The following is a 21,147-nucleotide window of genomic DNA, read 5'->3' as shown; positions in this document are numbered from 1 at the left end:
GCGTCGAAAAGTCTTCTCTACCTGTTCCTCCCCCTGGTTGTGGTCATGCTCTTTTTTGGGACTGGGACAGTTGCCTATATGAGGCCTTGGGCAGGCTCCTCTCAGGGCACGGACCAGATCCTTGCCTTCTTCTACGCAGTTGTTGCTCCCGTGTTCAACCCTCTTGTCTACACTCTGAGGGACAAGGAGGTCACAGGGGCAATGAGGTGCCTTGTGAAGAGATATGTTTGGAACCCTTGATTTCCTCGAGTTCTTGGAGATAAAGGCCTGATCCTTGGGTATTTTCAGAGGAGAGAGAAGCTAGGACCCTCAGACGCCAGGGGTCAGGCCTGCTCTGTTCACTGTGAATGTGGGATTCCTTGGCCTGCCCAGCTGGAGGGCCCAAGCCACTGACGTGCTGCTCAGAGCTCCGCTTCTGGAAATCTCCTTTTATGGCCTTGACCTGACTTGTTTGTAGGTGCAGAGCTGCAAAAACATGCACTTGAGGGAAGGCTGAGGAGGGAAGGCGGCTGTGCCCATCTTGGGTGCAGATTGAGCAATTCCTGCTCTATTTGGAGGCTCAGGGCACCTTCTGGGGCTACGATTCCTGGAGATCTCTCTATCTTCTTCTCCCGGACTCCTCATTGCAAGCTTTTCTCTCTCATATCAGTTGCCTCTGGTACAGCAAGAGCTCCTTTACTCCAGGCGCAAGGTCTGGTCTGTGTGACTGGGTTGGCAGGGAGGGAACAGGAGTAGGATCTGGCTCAGACACTCAGGGGCCGAGTCTTCCTTGGTGTTGCTTTAGGTCTGGAAGCATCTGTCTAGTACTTCACTCCTGATTTACAATGGCTATCCTGGGATCCCTGAGGTGTTGATATTCTCTACTCAGCTTCCTTCTCACCTGCTGCCTGACTTGCTCTCTATTTTCTCCTCTGGTCGTAAGGTAGAAAGGCACATACAATTTCTCTCCTTTGACCAATCAAAAGGTCTGATCTGACCCCTAGACTCCCAAGATGATGCTTTTGTTTCTTGTAAACTGTCCCCTATTTCTACTTGGAGGCCACCTTGATTTGCTGGCCAGAGAGACCTGGCACCATTTTACTTTTCTTGGGAAGCCAGTTCTTGTTTGTTCATGAACTCTCCTTCAGCAATAAGCCGTAGGAGGGGCCAGTACAAGCAGGGAAATCACTCTCAAGACACAATAAATGGGGGCCTTTAAAAAAGCATTGATTTTCAGTTTACAAAATTAACATTGTTAATTGCAGAGAATTTTGCATTCAGAAGAAAAGAAAATAACTATTACCATTTTGGTGTTAATGTCCTTGGGAAATTATTGCACTCTGGTTTCCCTCTATATATGTATATAAATATATTTTTAAAAACTAAAAATGGGATTTTATTATTTAAATTGTTCTATAACCTTTATTTTCCACTTTATTAAGCTATATTGTAGTACTTTACCATACAGGTAGAATTCTTTTTTTTTTTTAAAGATTTTATTTATTTATTTGACAGAGAGAGACACAGCGAGAGAGGGAACACAAGCAGGGGGAGTGGGAGAGGGAGAAGCAGGCTCCCCGCAGAGCAAGGAGCCCAATGCGGGACTCGATCCCAGGACCCTGGGATCATGACCTGAGCTGAAGGCAGCCGCCTAACCAACTGAGCCACCCAGGCGCCCCCATACAGGTAGGATTCTAAAGCATGATTTTAATATCCTTATAGTATCAATATATGGATAAATACTATAATATTAAGCAACTCCTATTATTGGAATTAATCATTTTTGGTATGAATATTGCAGAGATAGAAATCATTGCAATTATATCTTTGTATTCTTATGTCTTTTATGAACACAAACTTCTAGAAATAAAATTGCTGACTAAAAACACGTACAGTTTTAGAGCTTTTGAAACATATTGCCAAATTGCCTTCCAAAAGAATTTTTATTGTTTTACAGTCCAATTTTCAGGGCAAGGAAGTGGACTAAGGGCCAGGAATATGTTGGTGTTAGATGGCCTGGGGAAAAGAAAGGTGGGGAGGGGTGAATATTTAATATTCTTATAGTGCAGAAAAGGTGTGATGAAGAAGACAAGAACCCACCTTCCCTCAGTTGACCAAGGACTGGGTGAGACCGAGGTGGACTGAGGGGCAACATGAGGCATCACAGTCAGACCCAAGGATGACTTCTTGACAGAGTTGGTGTATGAACAAGACAAGGGGAGAGAACTTTTTCTCCACTGTTCTGAGCTGGGGATATGACAAGAGGGGGGCATGATGAAATCAGACTGGCTCAGCCCTAGGTGGCTTCATGCTTTTCTCACTTGAGATTGTGACATCAGCTCTGGAGGTGGAGGTCCCCTATTTTCAGGGTTCCTGGATAGAATTGTTAGGAAAATACAGAGTGCTCTGTTAAATTTGGATTTCAGATAAACAACTAACAATTTTTTAATATAAGTATGTCACATAAAATATTTGGTCACAGGGATTTAGGACTGTTCTATCTTTCCAGGGAAAGAAATATTCAGGGGGTGCCTGGCTGGCTCAGTTGGTGGAGCGTGTAACTCTTGATCTTTGGGTTGTGAGTTTGAGCCCCATGTTGGGTGTAGGGATTACTTTTTTTTTAAAGATTTTTATTTATTTATTGAGAGAGAGAGAGAATGATAGAGAGTGAGCATGAGAGGGAGGAGGGTCAGAGGGAGAAGCAGACTCCCTGCTGAGGAGGGAGCCCGATGCGGGACCCGATCCCGGGACTCCAGGATCATGACCTGAGCCCAAGGCAGTCGCTTAACCAACTGAGCCACCCAGGTGCCCAGCAGGGTAGGGATTACTTAAGAATAAAAATTTTTTTTTAAGAAATATTCGGGACAGGGGTGCCTGGGTGGCTCAGTCGTTAAGCGTCTGCCTTCGGCTCAGGTCATGATCCCAGGGTCCTGGGATCGAGCCCCCGCATCGGGCTCCCTGCTCGGCGGGAAGCCTGCTTCTCCCTCTCCCACTCCCCCTGCTTGTGTTCCCTCTCTCGCTGTGTCTCTCTCTGTCAAATAAATAAATAAAATCTTAAAAAAAAAAAGAAATATCTGGGACATATTTACATTAAACATTATTTATTGTTCATCAGGAAATCAAATTTAACTGGACATCTTGTATTTTCATTTGTTAAATCTGGCAAATCTATACCCAGGTGTTATTCAAGCAGGGCTGGAACTGCAGTTGGAGATGAGGAGTTAAGTAGAAAGCTCTGCTCACCTCCATTCAGGAAGAAGGAAGCCTCTTGGGAAATAGAGTAGTTTCCTGTGATGGGAGCTTTGTTTGACCAAAGCTCCCAGATCTCTGATTCACCTCTTGGATTTACCACAGGTTCCACTGTCCTCAAGATTGAGCTTCTTAGGGTCTACTGGGTAGTTGAGAGAGCCAGACTGCAGAACTGTAGCCTGGATCAGCTTGAGAACATTTTCTTACTCTGGCTTTTAAGACATCTGACAAGTGCTGTATGTTGCTTCCAAATCCTATACAGCCACAGGGGTTCCTTTTCAGTGAGAAAAGTGAAGCACTTAAGAAGATGTCTTGACATTCCCCCAAAACCTTCACAGAGGGGGCCAGCACCTAAATTTGGTAAGATTTATTTCTCAGTCTCTGGTATGAATGTACATCTGGTGTACCTGCCGTTTGCTTCTCTCTAGGTGCTGTGAGTGTAGTCTTATCAACATAAGGGGCCATGTGGTGTCCTAAGCGTGGTGAGATGATAAGGATACCTGTGGATTCCGTGGACAGTGAGCTGGCCAGCTAAGCTGGTGTAACTCTGAGGCGACACAAGAAAGATGAACTTCTGTACCTTCCAGGAGAATGCCGACCAATTCTAGAGGTTTCCCACTTATAAGATAGGAAAAATGTGGGTGCCTGGGTGGCTCAGTTGGTTAAGCGACTGCCTTCGGCTCAGGTCATGATCCTGGAGTCCCGGGATCGAGTCCCGCATCGGACTCCCTGCTCAGTGGGGAGTCTGCTTCTCCCTCTGACCCTACCCCCTCTCGTGCACTCTCTCTCACTCTCTCTCTAATAAATAAATAAAATCTTTAAAAAAAATAGGGAAAAATGCACCTTCTAAACTCAAAATTTGCATACCTAGTCCAGGCGAGAAGTGGCTTTCTGGCAGTCCGGACTGTCCTGCTTCTTCTCCATGCCATTCATCCTCTTCTTTTTCCTGTTGCTCTGTTTGTTCTCTTCAGCTCCTTGTCTGTTCTCATCTTCCTACTTTCTCCAAATTCACATGATCAGAGGGAGAATTTACAGTGTAGAGAGTTAAAAGTGTGGGCGCTAGAGTTGGAAACTCAAATCTGTTACTTCCTAACTGTGTTACCTAGGGAAAGTTCTTCAACATCTCTGTGCCTTGGTTTCCTCCTCTTGTTGAAATTGACATAATAACAGAGTTTACTCAGAGGTTTATTTACTATGAGGCTTAAGCTTTTGGGGCTTTTAACTTGTGTGGGCTCCTTATAAGGGCCTGGAAGGAGCTCTAGCAATTGTGTGTCTATGGTTATATGTTGTTATGAAAATTGCAAAAGTAATGTATTTTAACTGTAATCTGTAGCAATTTCTGTCTCTCTGCACTCTGACTTCCTCTCTGTCACATTTCCCCTGTGGAAGATGGTGTTCAAGCGGCCATGGATATTCTTGGATTTAAGGCAAAGTTGAGTTGGAGATAGATTAAATTTGAGTTTGGTGGGATGTGTTTATGTAGCTCACAGTCATTTCTGAGTACGGTAAGGTGATTGCTAGCTGTCGTGATGTAGGAATGGCTTCCAGGAATGTGCCTTTTACCCAGTGTGCCCTATCACTCAGCATTACAGCACGAAGTGAAGCACCATAGGTTAAATCATGATAAAAATGTATCTGATGGTGCCAGGCACTGAAAATCTGTGGGTAGTAGAGGAGAGACAAGACTGGAATGTATGGGTTGAGAAGTTGTTCTAGGGGAAAAACCTTCCAATCATCACATGTGTGAAGGTGTAAGCAAGGATTTGATTTTCATCTTTTACATTAAAAAAAAAGTTCTCTCCTGTTAGAGATGTCCTCGATAATTCAGGAATAGATAATTATAAACAGACCATTAATTCTTTTCTTTTTAAAATGGGGATGGAGGGGCGCCTGGGTGGTTCAGTCATTGGGCGTCTGCCTTCAGCTCAGGTCATGATCCCAGGGTCCTGGGATTGAGTCCCACATCGGGCTCCCTGCTCAGCGGGAAGCCTGCTTCTCCCTCTCCCGCTCCCCCTGCTTGTGTTCCTGCTCTCGCTATCTCCCTCTCTGTCAAATAAATAAATAAAATCTTAAAAAAAGAGAGAAAACCATTAAAAAAATAAAATAGGGATGGAATATTTGATTAAACTCAAATACTTCATTTTAACTAAAATTTGAAAAGATGTTTTGGATGTTTCAATAGAAGAAGCAAGAAATATAGATAGTTGATTTGGATGTGTATGAAGTTACCTGGTTTTGGTTTTGTCCCCATCAGATTAATTTATAAAAGAACTGAGAGAAAATCTAGATGAAAATAATGAAATATGACACAAAAGCAATGAAGATAAATGACAAAATCAATGAAACCTATTCTTTTTTTTTTTTTTAAAGATTTTATTTATTTTTTAGAGAGCGAGCGAGAGAGAAACAGCATGAGAGGGGAGAGGGTCAGAGGGAGAAGCAGGCTCCCCGCTGAGCGGGGAGCCCGATGTGGGACTCGATCCCAGGGCCCTGGGATCATGACCTGAGCCGAAGGCAGATGCTTAACCATCTGAGCCACCCAGGCGCCCGAAACCTATTCTTATATTGAGAACTGAATTGGACTGAAAATTTCAAATTGTATTAAAAGCTGTAATTCATCAAGAGGAAGGGATAGATTTTGCATGAAATATAGGCTCTTGGATTACTAGATTACCTCTGACAGATGGTATTTCCCAAATATTACTGCAGCAATATTTCCCATCCCACATACACTTCTGCACGGTGACCTTGGCACTCCCCTAGATTAAGGGGTGGAGTCTCAATCTCCCTACCCTTGAATCTGGGCTGGCCTTAGTGACCCACTTGTAAGCAATGGAAGGTGGTGGAAATGACGCTGTGCGACTTCCAGGGTTAGGCCAGAAGAAGCCTCACAGCTTCTGGCGTGGCTGTTTGAATGCTTGTTCTCTGGATGTTTCCTCTTGGGATACTCACTCTTGGAATCCAGCTGCTGTGCTATGAGAAGGCCAAGCCACACATGTGTAGGTGTTCTGGTCGACAAACCCAGTCATTGCAGGCAACTGACAAGTGAATGCAGAAACTGTTGGGTGATTCTGCTCCCTGCTGTTCAAGTCACTTCTAGGTCTTGAGTCCCTCAGCTGATGACACAGACATTGTGGAGCCGAGACAAGCCATCCTGGTTGTGCCCTAAATTCCTGACCTGCAGAAATTATGAGCATAATGAAATGACTGTTGCTTTATGCCACTAGATTTGGGGTGGTTTGTTATGCAGCCATGGTGACTCGAATACCACACGGTTAATGAGGAGGAGTGAATCATACAAATGTATTGGAAAGAATTTTAGATGTATTGCTGATTAGACATCAAATGTTGACCTCAAAGAAGAAAACATAACATTTAATATGTGGCTATAATAATGAGAACTTCAAACTGGCTAATGAGTGAAGCTCATTCAAAGCTATGTAAGATAATTCATTGCACAAGAAAAAACTTGGAATGTTGTGAAAATTTACAACTAATAGATAAAAGAAACTTGATAGAGGTTTGGCTAAATTTGACAACAATCCTGAAAACGTACATAAAAGTACAAATAATGAGCTGTGAAGTTGAAAAAATTTTCTAACCTATCAATAAAAGAACAACAAATTTTAGTCAACCATGCTAGGGGAGAGACCAATCATCTTTCTAATCCCTCTGTGGAAAGTGCATTACAAAATCACTGTCATATGAATATGAAGGCAATGAAAGAGTACACAGCAAAAAATGTAGGAGGAAAAGAATTATAAAGGTGATCAGGTAGTTAATGAACAAAAACATACTATTTTTCTGGATATGACGTGGCATTGATGAGTTCAAAAAAATTTCTAATTTTTATAAATTCTTTTTTCATTTCATTTTATTTTTTTTTAAAAGATTTTATTTATTTATTTGAGACAGAATGAGAGAGAGAGAGAGAGCTCATGAGAGGGGGGAGGGTCAGAGGGAGAAGCAGGCTCCCCGCCAAGCAGGGAGCCCGATGCGGGACTCGATCCAGGGACTCCAGGATCATGACCTGAGCCGAAGGCAGTCGCTTAACCGACTGAGCCACCCAGGCGCCCCTCTTTTTTCATTTTAAATAAACATTTGTACCTAATTTTATTTTAATATTTTTGTTTTATTTTATTAAATAGGGCCATCGCAAATTATATAAGCTTTAGGTCCCACAAAATTGAGATCTATCCCTTTGCTTATCACATAGAATTTGTATGGGAATTAAATAAGACGATTACAAGTCAAGAGGTTACTATCATGTTACTATAGGAGTACGGTATGTACTTACACAATATTAGCTGTTATTATTACCATTCATTCTGCCTCAGCTGCCTTTCTGTGCTTCCTGCTTAAGCCTTAATCACTTCCTTTATGCCTCAAACTTCTACCAGCTCACTGCACTGTATTTTCCCCTTCTTTTCAATGGAGAGTGTGCTGGAATTGCCTGGATTCCAGTTACAGCAGTGGGATTTGTAAACGGTAGACATTTGTCTTGGGTTTTTTTGTGTGTGTGTGTGCGTGTCTTTCCAGCATCTTTTAAACACCCTTCTAATGTTTGGGAAGTTTCCTGTCTTATAAGTCCCGTCTCTCCAAAGCAGTAGCCAGAAAACTTGCGTTCCCAGCTACCTCTGCAGTTAGGGTCCTGGCATGTGACTGGGGTTCTGCTGGTAAGTCATGCATTGGTTTGGAGCTGAGCAGTGGGGCAGAGGGATGCAGAATTTATGGTCTGAGAGCGTGTGGAGAAGGCATTTGGCTGTTGGGGGGCAGCTGTGGCAGAGCTCTGATGTCTGGTCCTGAGGGTCATCAGTATGCACTGGACAGTGTTGGGTGAACTGAGTGCTCGTGTCAGGGGTGTGGATGCTGGAGCGCCCTCCTGGGCTGTTGAGTTTCATCCCTGATGTGTATGTAGCTGAGGACCCTGGCTCTCTGCCTCCCTTGGAGACTGCACAGCTCAGTCGTCTTTGATTAATTCTTCTCTGCTTAAGATGATCAGAGCAGAATCTGTTGTTTGCAATTGGATGCCCTGATTAAGAAACTAGTTAGTGGTCCCTGGGTCTCTTTTTTCTGCCACTGTTATCTATTCTTCACTTCACAGCTAGAATGATCTTTTAAAAACTCAAATCCCATCTCATCACTCAGGATGAGCCCCCAAATTCATAAGTGACCCCAACATCCTTCATGCTCTGTCCTGGGTGGGAGTGGGTGCAGCAAAATGAGTTTTCCACAAAATGAGAGGATTTTTTTTGTTCCTTTCCCAGAAGGGAAGAAGGGTAGAAACATCTCTTGCCTTTCTCTCAAGCTTTCACTCACTTCCTGGGAGGAGGAGAACTTACTGGTGATACTGGAGAAAGCATATTGCCCATGCATGGCCTAAGCCCTCTTCGGCTTGCTTTCTCAGGCTGGCCTGCCTTAGGCTGCACACACTTTTTTCCCCTTCAGGTGGCGAGCTTGGGGCTGGGCTTGCTTGGAGTGACCCGTAATTTGTACGGGTTTTCTGCCTGTAACTGGGTGTGGGGGTGAGGGTGGGGTGGTGGTAAACGTGGGGAGTAGGAAGCTCATTTTGACTTTGGGTTCAAGCCAAAGTCAGTAATAAAGCCGATCATCTGCTCCCTCTCTATGACCAATGTATTTTCTTAGTTGGTAGAGAACCCAAGAGGGAGAGAGGTTAACTGGTTAACTGGACCTCTTCATGCCCCAGCAGTTTTGGTCTCCCCTCATCTCTCCCTCCTATTTTGTCACTTCCGTCTTGCTCACTATACTCAATTGTAAAGGATGCCTTGCAGTTTCTAGATTGTACCACGCTCTATCACCTATGGGCCTCTGTACATTTTCTTCCCTTTCTTACCTCTTTCCCTGGATAACTTCTTGTTATTCAGAATCAGTTACTGAAGCGTTCTCCATCTCTCTCAGACTGGGTTCGGGACCTCTTCTTTGCCCCTCACCACCTGTCTTGCTGCTATCTTTGGTACACATCTCATATAAAATTGTAAGATTGTAATTGGCTGTTATCCCCAGTGAGGCTGCGTTTTATTCTCCTCTGCCCCAAATTCCTGGCACACACTTGACATGGTATTTTCCTCTTTAAAAATTTTATTTATTTATTTTTAAAAGATTTTATTTATTTATTTGAGAAAGAGACGGAGAGAGCACGAGCGGGGGGAGGGGCAGAGGGAGAGGGACAAGCAGACTCCCTGCTGAGTAGGGAGCCCAATGCAATGCAGGGGCTCTATCCTAGGACACCGAAATCATGACCTGAGCTGAAGTCAGACGCTCAACCGACTGAGCCATCCAGGTGCCCATTGACATGGTATTTTCTGAATGAAAAACTTGATCTTCCTAAAGGTGCATCATGGCACACTGGAGGGCCGCTCATATTGGAAGTGTTCTGTAAGAGAATGATTCTCTAAGCGCTTAGTTTCTGCATGCGTGGAGTCTTGAATGGACAGAGCTCCCCAGCCTGTTGCATCTGGCTATAAACAGCCTTGCCTGGGACTCTTCATGGGGAAGCCCAAAAGAGTGGGATTTAGTTATGCAAGTGAGGTTCCTGCAGTTACTGAGAGAAATGAGCCATAGCCATTGCTTGGCCTCAGTAGGCTGAGAGCTGCCCAGGAGGGGCTCTGCGACCTTCATGTCTACTCCAGCAGCCAGCTCCCAAGGGTCCGGCTGCCCCCTATGGACAAGAGGCCCATGGAGCTGTCAAGAAGTTGGGCTTTCATGTGCTCAGGGAGTCCAGAGTGCATGCAGCCCAAGGTGTCGCCCTCATGGGTTGGAGGGCGGGGAGTCTAGGGGGCCTTCTGAGAGGTCAGCTGTTTGTAGTGGTCCTGAATATCTTCACGCATATTCAATACTTTTGTCTGTTACCTGCTGGCCCCACCTCATGGTGGCTGCTTTAACAGTGCACGTGCATGGGGCGCCTGGGTGGCTCAGTCCCTTAGGTGGCTGCCTTCGGCTCAGGTCATGATCCCAGGGTCCTGGGATCGAGCCCTGCGTCAGGCGCCCTGCTCGGCGGAGAGCCTGCTTCTCCCTCTCCCTCTGTCTGCTGCTCTGCCTACTTGTGCTCTCTCTCTCTCTCTGTTAAATAAATAAATAAAAATCTTAAAAAACCCCAAAAAACAGTGTACGTGCACATTAGAGCTCCAACGGTGCTCTATTGAAATACTTGATATGAAAAAGTATGATTGGAGGGGCGCCCGGATGGCTCAGTCGGTTAAGCGTCTGCCTTCGGCTCAGGTCATGATCCCAGGGTCCTGGGACCGAGCCCCGCATGGGGCTCCCTGCTCAGCGGAGAGCTTGCTTCTCCTTCTCCTCCCCGCTCAGTGTTCTCACTTGCTATCTCTGTCTCTTGCTCTCAAATAAATAAAAAAAAATCTTAAAAAAAAAAAGTATGATTAGATATGAAATCCTTTCTCATTATTACAAAACTTTTCAAAATTATCATTTGTCAGTGAAAGAAAAGGAAGAGCTAGTAAATATAAATATGTACTTGCATGTAATTCAAATTATTGCAAAATTTTGAGTGACTTTAAAAAGGTTTTCCGGTTTTGATCACTCACTTCCGTGAGTAGTTTTCTTTGATGGTGACTATCAGTTATTTATTTATTTATTTATTTAAAGATTTTATTTATTTATTTGACAGAGAGAGAGAGACAGCGAGAGAGGGAACACAAGCAGGGGGAGTGGGAGAGGGAGAAGCAGGCTTCCCGCCGAGCAGGGAGCCGGATGCGGGGCTCGATCCCAGGACCCTGGGACCATGACCTGAGCCGAAGGCAGACATTTAACGACTGAGCCACCCAGGTGCCCCAACCATCAGTTATTTTTAAGAAATCAATACCGAAAGATCTTGATCAGGAGGCATTTAGTCATTTTAAAGCCCAAAATCTAATATAAAAATTATGTTTACAGAAAAAAGCTCAAGTTTCTTATAAAAAGATGAATATTTTATTTGGAAGTTTTATGTAAAACCAGTATTTAAAAACTTCCATATTACTGTATATTTTCTTTTCCTTATAATTATGTAGTGAAGAGAGAATGCAATGAATTTTTTCCCACCAATGCCCCCAATTCCCTTCAGTTTACTCTGGTGTGCCACTCAAATATTAGCACTTTCTATGTGTGCCATGATGTGAGGAAGGTTGGAAGTACTGCACTGAGCTGCTTCTTCCAGGAAATCTTCCAGAAACACACTCAAACAGTTATCAATCATTAACCTTCCAATGCATGTTTATACATCTTTATAATTACTCTCATTTTATGTTTCTGTCAGTTTGTTTTCTCTCCACTCCATTCTCCCCATGACCACCCACAGATTAGGAGCCCCAGGAGAGCAAGGTGTTTTCTGAATATCAGGAATGCCATAGAGGGCGCCTGGGTGGCTCAGATGGTTAAGCGTCTGCCTTCGGCTCAGGTCATGGTCCCAGGGTCCTGGGATCGAGTCCCACATCGGGCTCCCGGCTCAGCGGGGAGCCTGCTTCTCCCTCTGACCCTCTCCCCTCTCATGCTGTTTCTCTCTCGCTCGCTCTCTAAAAAATAAATAAAATCTTTAAAAAAAAAAAAAGGAATGCCATAGAGTTGTGAGCTCATTGACTCTGACTATTTGTCTGAGGATGTTCTCTGACCCCCAAGTTCCCTTTAGCTGGTCTTTTTTCTTTTTTAGCTGGTCTTTCTAAACACGGTCCAGACCATTTTATTCCAAGTACACCAGGGTTAAGGTTTTCCCTCTGATGCCTCCAGCCTCCAAAGTGATTGCATCGGTCAAAATTCTTGACAATGACAGAAGCTGCCTGGTTGAAGAAACAGAAGAATAACTGATTAACAAAATATAGAGGGATGAGGACCATGCCAGAGGCTAAGCTTCTAGGAGTGACTTCCAAACATGACCTGGTCAGCTGAGGAAAACCCTGGGGCTGCCACCAGGGACCAGATGCCACTTCTATGCCAGAAACTTGCTGTTGCAGCCTTCTTTGCCATCCCCCCGGGAAAGAGTGCTGCTCCTTGCCTCTTGTGGGCACCAGCTACTCAGGCACAGGCGCACTTATGGGTCGAACTAGGTCACATGCCTGGAGGGCTGGGAAGAGTTCTCAGCTGCACAGAGGGAGGTTGTTTCTTTGCCCACCAGACTTCTAAAGAGGAGAGTTCTCCGAATGTTGAAAGAGTGTCAAATGCTAGGTGGCCAAAATGAGTGTTAAATGTTTACTCTCTAGGTCCTCTCCAGGATGGCCCGAGGGCTTCACCCAGTCTGAGGCGCTGGTGAAGGAGGTATGGGATCAAGCTGATGGTACACACTGGGAGGGTAACGCGGAATCCAGGGAGATCCTCTTGTCTGGTTGGACATCCTATCACCCGTTATGGATGATGTCAGAAATCAAGGGTGGAGAAAGGCAAGGAAGAATATTTAAATATTTATTTGGAATATTTCTTTTTTTTTTTTTAATTTTTTTTTTTTAAAGATTTTATTTATTTATTTATTTGACAGAGAGAGAGACAGCAAGAGAGGGAACACAAGCAGGGGGAGTGGGAGAGGGAGAAGCAGGCTTCCCGCTGAGCAGGGAGCCCGATGTGGGGCTCGATCCCAGGACCCCGGGATCATGACCTGAGCCGAAGGCAGACGCTTAACGACTGAGCTACCCAGGCTCCCCTTATTTGGAATATTTCAAAGGGGGAATAACTCTCCTTCTAAAAGGCCCCAGAGCGTAAGACTGCAGTGTGTTTCTGGGAGAAAGCTAGATCAAAGAGCCAGGCAAACTCCTTCATGGGCGCTGGGCAGGTCACTGAGTTGGTGTCCGTTTCATAGACATTTGCCTTCATGACTGACACAGACTTCTCACTATTGGTATAGACACAGCAGTCACCTTGCTCAGGGATCCAGAACAATCTAGAAGATGCTCTTCCCCATAAATATTCTTCCTTGTGAGCAGCAGTCCCTTCCAGTCTATCTTGTCCTAATAACCCATGCTCTGATGGTGAGTCTTGGGTGTGGGACAGGAGGTAAGATACAGATTTATCTCTGTTTTAATTCCAACATTTTCTGCCAGGAAGCCTTACTTCTTTGAGGGGCTGCATGGTTTCTGTTCAGCTGAGGTTTAACTCCAGCACCTGAAGGTTGGGAGGAGGAGGAGTCCGTGAGCGAAAAGACATCCCCTGAGTCCCTTCAGGGTGAGGAGACCTGCCTCTTGACCATGTGCCGCAGGGCACCTGCCGCCTCCTTGTTCCGAAGGGTATAGATGATGGGGTTGAGCATGGGTGTGATGACTGTGTAGAAGAGGCTGAGGATGCGGTTCATGGTGACAGAGGAGCCCCGCTGGGGCTGGATGTAGGTGATGCTGGCTGTTCCAAAGAAGAGGAAGACCACAAGCAGGTGGGAGGAGCAGGTGGAGAAGACCTTGCGGCGGCTCTGGGTGGAGGCCATTGCCAGGATGGCCCCCAGGATGCGGGCATAAGAAGCCATGATCAGAGAGAAGGGGACCATGATGAAGACCATGGTGGCTGTCACCACAGAGATTTCACTCTTGTGCTTCCCAGCACTTGCCAGTCTCAGTACCGGCAGGATGTCACAGAGGAAGTGTGGGACGATGGGGTGGCTGGGGAAAGGCAGACTGAAGACGAGGGACGAGTGGGTGGTGGCTGTGATGATGCCCATGAGCCAGGAGACAGCCACCATGGCCATGCAGGCCTGCCAGTTCATGAGGGCGGAATAGTGCAGGGGCCGGCAGATGGCAAGGTAGCGGTCATAGGCCACGGCTGTGAGCAGGCAGCACTCTGAAATGCCCAGGACAATGAAGACATACATCTGGGCTACACAGCCCTGGAAGGAGATGGCTTGGGGGTGTGGGGAGGCCAGGTCGGCCAGGGTCCTGGGCACAATATCCGTGGTGTACAGGAGCTCCACCACTGAGAGGTGACGCAGGAAGTAGTACATGGGTGAGTGCAGGGCAGGGCTAGCCTGTGTGAGGAGGATGATTGTAGAGTTACCGAGCAAGGTGACCAGGTAGACCAGAAGCACCACCCAGAACAGGGGGCCCTGTAGGGCCCTGAGGTCAGAGAATCCTAGAAGGAGAAATTCAGGCAGAGTATGATTTTCCTCAGCCATCACGTCAGGCCAGAACCTACGGCACAACCAAGGAAGAGACATTTATATAGAAACGAGCAGCATTTCTGTAATTTAGTAAAGCACTTTTCATACAGTCCCTCTGGAATCAGCTGAGAGAGTTAGGGTCTCTACTTTATGGATGAGGCCATCTCAGAGGGGCTAAATAATTTGCCTGAAGTAATACCAAGGAAGCTGCAGGCCTGAGACTTGAACGTAGGTTTCTTGGCTCCAAATTCGCTGTGTTTCCCACTGTTCCTGATGCTCTAAGTCTTGGTGCAGGGTCTAATTCCCAGGGGGAGAGACCGCAGCCCTGTACTTTGGGTCTTCCTTCGGAGTGGAGATGGAGCAGTGCTACGTTCTAAGCCCCTTTGTATTTCCTGGACTGAAACCCCAGCCTGAAAGAGATGATGTAGCATGTGCATCATGGACTCAGTCAGGGACTGTCCTAAGCTGGTATCTGATGATCACCATGGTGGGCTGTGGATTTAGAATGCCATGCAATGGTGGGATTATGATAATACTGCCGAACTGTATCATGCTTTGGGATTCTATCAAGCCCTTTTTCACAGATTACTGGATTTTAGCCTGTGTCCTGTGAAGGGAGTGGGCCAGGGACTGCCCACACTGTATTTGGCTCCCTGTGCTGAGCTACACCAGCTACTCTGTTTTAGCACGTTCTGTTCCCCATGTGTTTCCACAGAGTGTGCCCCTGCAGAGAATGTTTCTATGCATTCTATTAAAATCCTGCTCATCCTTCAAGCTCAACTCAAATTCCACCTCCCCTATGGCAGCCTCTCTGCTCCTCAAGGTCAGAAATGATTACCCATGGCATTTCAAGATTACATGTGTCCGTAAAGGTCGTATTTTTCAGCATGGCCAGGGGCTTATCAGCAACATCTTTGAGGGGTGCTGGGCAGTGTCTGTGGGCACATCTGCAGTGATGGGGAGCTGACCATCTTCGGAGGTAGCCCCATCTAACTTTGGCCCTACAAGTAGGATGGGTCTTTCATTATATTTGCTTTGGTTAAATTCTTAGTGTTTTACAGAATGTGTTACCCGTCTTGCTCCAGACAGCTCTTCCCGCACTTGAAGAAAGCACCTTCCTCTGTGTTCTCCTGAGTCATTAGTTGTGCCTGGGTCCCAGCACTTTTTAGTGCAGTCTCCACTGTAAGATCCTGCAGGACAGTTGGGGAGGTAGTGGGGGGCTGTCTGTTTTAACAGCTACTGGTGCTTCCCAAGTGCCCGGTCCCTGCCAGGCACCACGCCAAAGGGCTTACCATTCTCGAAATCACTGGATCTTCACAATCACACTATGACATAGAAACTTTCTCCATTTTACAGATGAGTCAGTGGAAGCCCAGGACAGCATTAGTAACTTTCTTGAAGTCACATTATCTAGTAACGGCGGGCATTTGGGCTTAAATCCAGCCCCACTTAACACCAGAGTCTGTGCTTTTAGTCAGTTCTCTACTGTCTTAGAGGCAGTTCAATCACTGGGACAACTAGCAGGAGATCTTGCACGTGCCAAGTGCTCGGCTGAGTATTATTAGATAAATGAACAATTCCTACTTATAAAGATGGGGGAACTGATGAACAGAAAGATGAAGTGATCTGCCTAAAATTAGGCAGCCAGTGAGACAAACAGGACACTGGGCCCAAGTCTTGTACAAGTCTGGGTTCCCAACATTGGCAGGGCCTTATCACCCACATTCACCCCACGCACAAGATTATCCTGGGCATCTTCCTTGCTAGGCAGGAGAGTCTCACACTTTCTGTCTTTGCTCATAGACCTAACCTTCCTCCCACCCCCACTTTGTCTGCTTACGGTATTTTTTTTGCCTTACGTCATTTACTCTACAGCTTACACTTAGAGATTACCGTGTGCTGGGCATTGTGCACCCTCTCAGGTGACTTCATAACAGTTCTAGTGCTAGTTGTTCTTTCATCATTGCAGAGAAGGAACCAGAGCTCTGAGAGTTTAAATTACCAACCCAAATCGCAAGATTAGTGAGTTGCAGAATCAGAATAGTTAACTCTTGCCTGAGGTTTCAACCATCCTGCCTATGGTATCTCCAGCGAGGCCAACAACCTTACCCTACACTCCTGGGAGATAAACTCCATCTAGTGGGTTTGGACAGAAGTAGTGTCTGAGTCCCTTGGTCCTCCTCTCTCCTGTTTATAACCCTTCAGATGCTCACACCACTAATATTGATGTTTGGGATACGTTCTTGTTATTCTCAAATTTAAAAAATGTTATTTTTGCAGTTAAAATACTTAAGAAATATTTGAGTCAAGTCATCTATGATTTCCCCACTTGAGTTAAGTTCTTTTCTTTCTTGTATATTACCCTCAAGTCTTTGTCCCACCGCAAACCCATTTTACATGCTTGTAATCATAGTGTATATGCAGTTTTGTCTTTTTCCTTTCCTTTTTTTTTTATGTTTTATTTATTTATTCATGAGAGTCAGAGAGACAGATAGAGAGAGGCAACGGCAGAGGGAGAAGCAGACTCCCCGCCTAGCAGGGAGCCTGATGTGGGACTCGATCCCAGGACCCTGGGATTGTGACCTGAGCCCAAGGCAGACGCTTAACCATCTGAACCACCCAGGCGCCCCTCCTTTTTTTTTTTTTTTTAAGTTTGTATTTATTTAAGTAATCTCTGCACGCAATGTAGGTCTCGAACTCACGACCCCAAGATCAGGAGTTGCGTGCTCTTCTAACTGAGCCAGCCAGCTGCCCCTTTTTCCTTTCGTTTTTAATGTTTGCTTGAAGCATGTTGCTGTGAGATCACATAGTATTCTGAGTGATTTTTTTTTTAAAGATTTTATTTATTTATTTTTGTGAAACAGAGAGAGAGAGAGGGAGGGAGGGAGAAAACGAGTGGGCGGAGGGGGAGGTGCAGAGGGAGAAGCAGACTCCCCGCTGAGCAGGGAGCCCAATGTGGGACTTGATCCCAGGACCCTGAGATCATGATGTAAGCTGAAAGCAGATGCTTAACTGCCCTTCTGAGTGATCTTATCCAAAGTTCTTTAGTAGTCCGTTGAATTTCTCCACTACCATTTAACCGACACTTCTCATACTCTTGCAACTTAAATTCTTCCACTGGCTGTATTTGTTATTTTAGATAATGATGGAAACAATACCTTTAAGTACGTTTCATTTTGTTCCTGTTAACTTATTCCCTTAGGAAAAATTTCAAAGAGTGGTAATTGGCTAAGGGTATGGACATTTTTATGGGTCTTGCCATTGTAATATGTACTTTTGGGTTTCCTTTAACTGAACACAAGTGGCAATGCCAACCTTCCTTCCCTAGTAAAGCTGGGATTCTTCTTCATCCTGTCTGTCCTCATCAAGCCTCTCCCACGATCCCCACCTCATCTTTGCCACACCCTGAGCATCTCTTTACTTCAGTCTTCTAACTATGTTTCACCCCAAGATATGATCTGTGAAGGGAGAGAGCTAAGCTTCTCCTTCCTTACTTATCCTCTCTCTTCCCTGCTCTATTCCCAACTCCATCTTCCCTGTTTACACTCTGCCTCTGATAATTTCCCTCTTAACTTCTCTTATCTCCCGTACATCCTGAGACACTTGCGACCATCTTCAGAGAGACCCTGGCCTTGAGGCTACTCTTCAAAATCTCCCACAGAGGAACAGAGAGAAGGACAGAGAGCCCTTTTGGGTCATAGAGAGGGGCTGAGGCTCTCTCTCTCTCTCTCCTTTTTTTTTTTTTAAGATTTTTATTTATTTATTTAATGGAGAGCGAGAGAGAGAGCACAAGTAGGCAGAGGGAGAGGGAGAAGCAGGCTCTCTGCCGAGCAGGGAGCCCGATGCGGGGCTCGATCCCAGGACCCCGGGATCATGACCTGAGCCGAAGGCAGCCGCTTAACCGACTGAGCCACCCAGGCACCCCTCTCTCTTTTTTTTTTTTTTAAGATTTTTTTTTTTATTTGTCAGAGAGAATGAGAGAGAGAGAGAGAGAGGAAGGGAGGGAGAAAGAGCACAAGCAGGGGAGGGGCAGAGGGAGAGGGAGAAGCAGGCCTCCCGCTGAGCAGGGAGCCTGACTTGGGGCTCAATCCCAGGACTCTGGGATCATGACCTGAGCCGAAGGCAGGTGCTAACTGACTGAGCCACCCAGATGCCCTTTTTCTTCTTCTTCTTCTTCTTTTAAATTATTTTTAATTGTGGTAAAAAACATATAGCATAAAATTTACCATCTTAACCACTTTTTAGTGTATGGTTTAGTAGTGTTAAGTATATTCAGATTGTTGTGCAATGAATCTCCAGAACTTTTTTATCTTGCAAAACTAAAACTTTATACCCATCAAACAACTTCCCATTTTCCCCATCCCGTGACTCTTTTGAAAACCGAACCTCTCACCCCCAACCCCTTCAGTAAGTCTTAGTGACATAGGCAGGTGGAGAAATCAATCAGGTAAGTGGTATGTGGATGGAGCAACAGATAACTTGTGGCTAAGTGGCTAAGTGGCTAGATGGACAGAAGGTGAGGGGACAGAGGTGTGGGTGGCTGGCTGCATGACTGCTCAGCCTAGAGAGCCCTGAGTACAGGAGGTAAGGCTCTCAAAAGGGGACAGGAATTGATAGCAGCTCTTTAGGGGTAGATTTGTCATCTTGGGGGCAAGGGAGCTGGGATTCTGGAGCCCACTGAAGGATGTGGGAAATGGCGGGAGGACTGCCTTTATTAAGTCAGGGAGGTCTTGGGGAGCATAGCCGGACAACTTATCTTTGTTCTTTCAGACTTTTTTTTTTTGGCCTGAAACATTAATAATGGGAGTTGCACATGGGTGTGTGTGTGTGTGTGTGTATTAGGGAGGATATGTGAGCAGCTCTATCTGTGGGCTCTGAGATGGGGACCGTTAACAAGAACCTGAGAAAAAATGTCCTAAGTTTTCATCAGGCGTTGACCATAGACAGTATGGAGACTATGAATGCCCACCTGATTTACATACCACTTGTGATCCCACAGACCTGCACACGCTCACTGCCCACTGCCTCACTTCCATCTCTTCGCCATACATACCTCATCACACATTCAAAGGTTTGCATAGTCTGAGTATATACACACTTACCTTGCTGTATTATATGCAGTTTTATCTGGGAGAAATTGTCCAGGCTCCGCATCTCCTTCTCATTCCTTCTCCCTGTCCAGCCAGCCTGGTGGCACCTGAATCACACCTCTGCAAATGCAATGGAAACTTCAGCTGGATTCTTTTCTCCCATGCCCAGGGACAGGTGTTGGCTCCCAGCTCACATAGAGAGGTTCTAAGGCCCTCTGTTCTTCTTCCCTTTCTACCCTTGACAGGGTCTAGCCTTATTAGGGAAGAACCAAGCCTGCCCAGCACCGTGTGGGGGCACTTACATGAAGGAGATGGAAAAGGCCACAAAGGCAGGGTAGGGGCTGCTGGGTGCCGGCCTTGAGTTCTGTTCTTCCCTCCCCTCTTGGAAGTCTTAACCTCTGTGGTGCCCACAGTTATTCTCCAGCTGCTGTTGTGTCTTCACCCCCTTGGGACCTAGGAGGCCCTGACTCTTGGCGTTTCCCTAGGTGACTCTGAGCTGAGGTAGTGTCATGGGCCAGGTGATTCTGCCTGGGTCCCCAGTGCCTACTGTACCCTCTCATCTCTCCTTGATCTCATTTCTCTTGGCCAACCTGTGTCCTTTTCCCTTTCCTCACACCTTGTTCCCTCTCCTGTCTAACTTTCACCTCCTCACTCATTTAGGGTCTCCTTGGTCACAGATAGCATGAAATTTGAGGGTCTCCCTCTGATATGTCTAGACTCTCACAATGGGTAATTCATTCATCTGCATGAACTCTTGGCTCTCAGTTAAATGTAGATACTTCTGGAAAATTCTAGAAGTTACCTATAGTGAAACATGATTTAGTCACATTGATCTCCATTCTTAGTTTGCTTTTTAGATGGAAAGTGTTCCAGTGAAGACATTGTCTGTCTGGTTCCTCAGGGTTTCACGGCAGGGTGATCAGGGTTTCCATCAATCTCCAGGTCTCTCATGTTACTGCAGATGTTCTTAGTGGTGCCGTTAAACAGAGAGTAAGCCTTCTGAATGTTTTCAGTCTGGGAAGGGTGGTGAAGTTTGGGGGTAGAACAGAGTATTACCTGGAATAGCGAGGGCCGTTCCCTCAACTCCTGATGCCCTCTACTGGACACTGGCTTCTTTTCCATTTCTTACCTCCCGTTTTCTGCATTTGTCCCTACAACTCCACTGAATCTCTCTAAGACCACCAACAACCCCATGTTGTCAAATCCACTGGGTAATTTCAATCTTCATCTCAATTTCTCAGTGGTATTTGGTCTCCTTCTTAAAACTCTTTTTTAACTTCTGTGACTCCCAAACACACATCTTTGCTCCTGGCTTCTCCTTGTATACATAGCTGAGTATCTCCCCTTAGACATCTTAGACATCTTCATCTCCCCTTAGATGTCTTAGATGACATCCTCATCCCAGCAAGGGACCTGTTCCCATCCAGTTGCTCAGATCAAAAATCTAGCCCTCCATTTTAATTCATTTGTTTTAATACTCCACATTCAACTTCTCAGCAACTCCTGTCAGTTCTGCCTCCAAAATGTAATCCCACCCACCTCATCATCTCCATGGCTAGGATCTTAGTCCAGCAAATTGTCCCTCCCTATGACCATTCCTGTTCTCCAATTTGTCTCCACGCAGCCGCTGTGATTTTCTCCAAGTGTAAGTCAGATGATATCATTCCTCTCCCTTAAATCCTCCAGTAAATCAGTAACTTCTGTTTAGGTCGAATAAACTGCAAACTCCTTCCCTTGATTTCTAAGACC

The 21,147-nt window shown here is 45.7% G+C and overlaps 1 protein-coding gene across 1 annotated transcript; it reads right to left on the bottom strand.

Moving 5' to 3' along the window:
* Nucleotides 1-12,972: 12,972 nt before the first annotated feature.
* On the bottom strand, nucleotides 12,973-14,845 carry OR10P1 (olfactory receptor family 10 subfamily P member 1). The gene has a single exon (XM_006728739.2). It carries the CDS (start codon nucleotides 14,363-14,365, stop codon nucleotides 13,385-13,387), a length of 981 nt encoding a protein of 326 aa, XP_006728802.2. The 5' UTR covers nucleotides 14,366-14,845; the 3' UTR covers nucleotides 12,973-13,384.
* Between the last annotated feature and the right edge of the window lie 6,302 nt (nucleotides 14,846-21,147).

Source organism: Leptonychotes weddellii, chromosome 5 (assembly GCF_054177405.1).
Source record: "Leptonychotes weddellii isolate Sample4059 chromosome 5, ASM5417740v2, whole genome shotgun sequence".
Taxonomy (NCBI): Eukaryota; Metazoa; Chordata; class Mammalia; order Carnivora; family Phocidae; genus Leptonychotes; species Leptonychotes weddellii.
Note: the sequence above shows the minus strand (reverse complement) of the source record. Positions and strands in the feature narration are given on the sequence as shown.

Coding starts and splice junctions, on each gene's coding strand:
- OR10P1 (XM_006728739.2), bottom strand. CDS start 14,365: ATGTCTCTTCCTTGGTTGTGCCGTAGGTTCTGGCCTGACGTGATGGCT.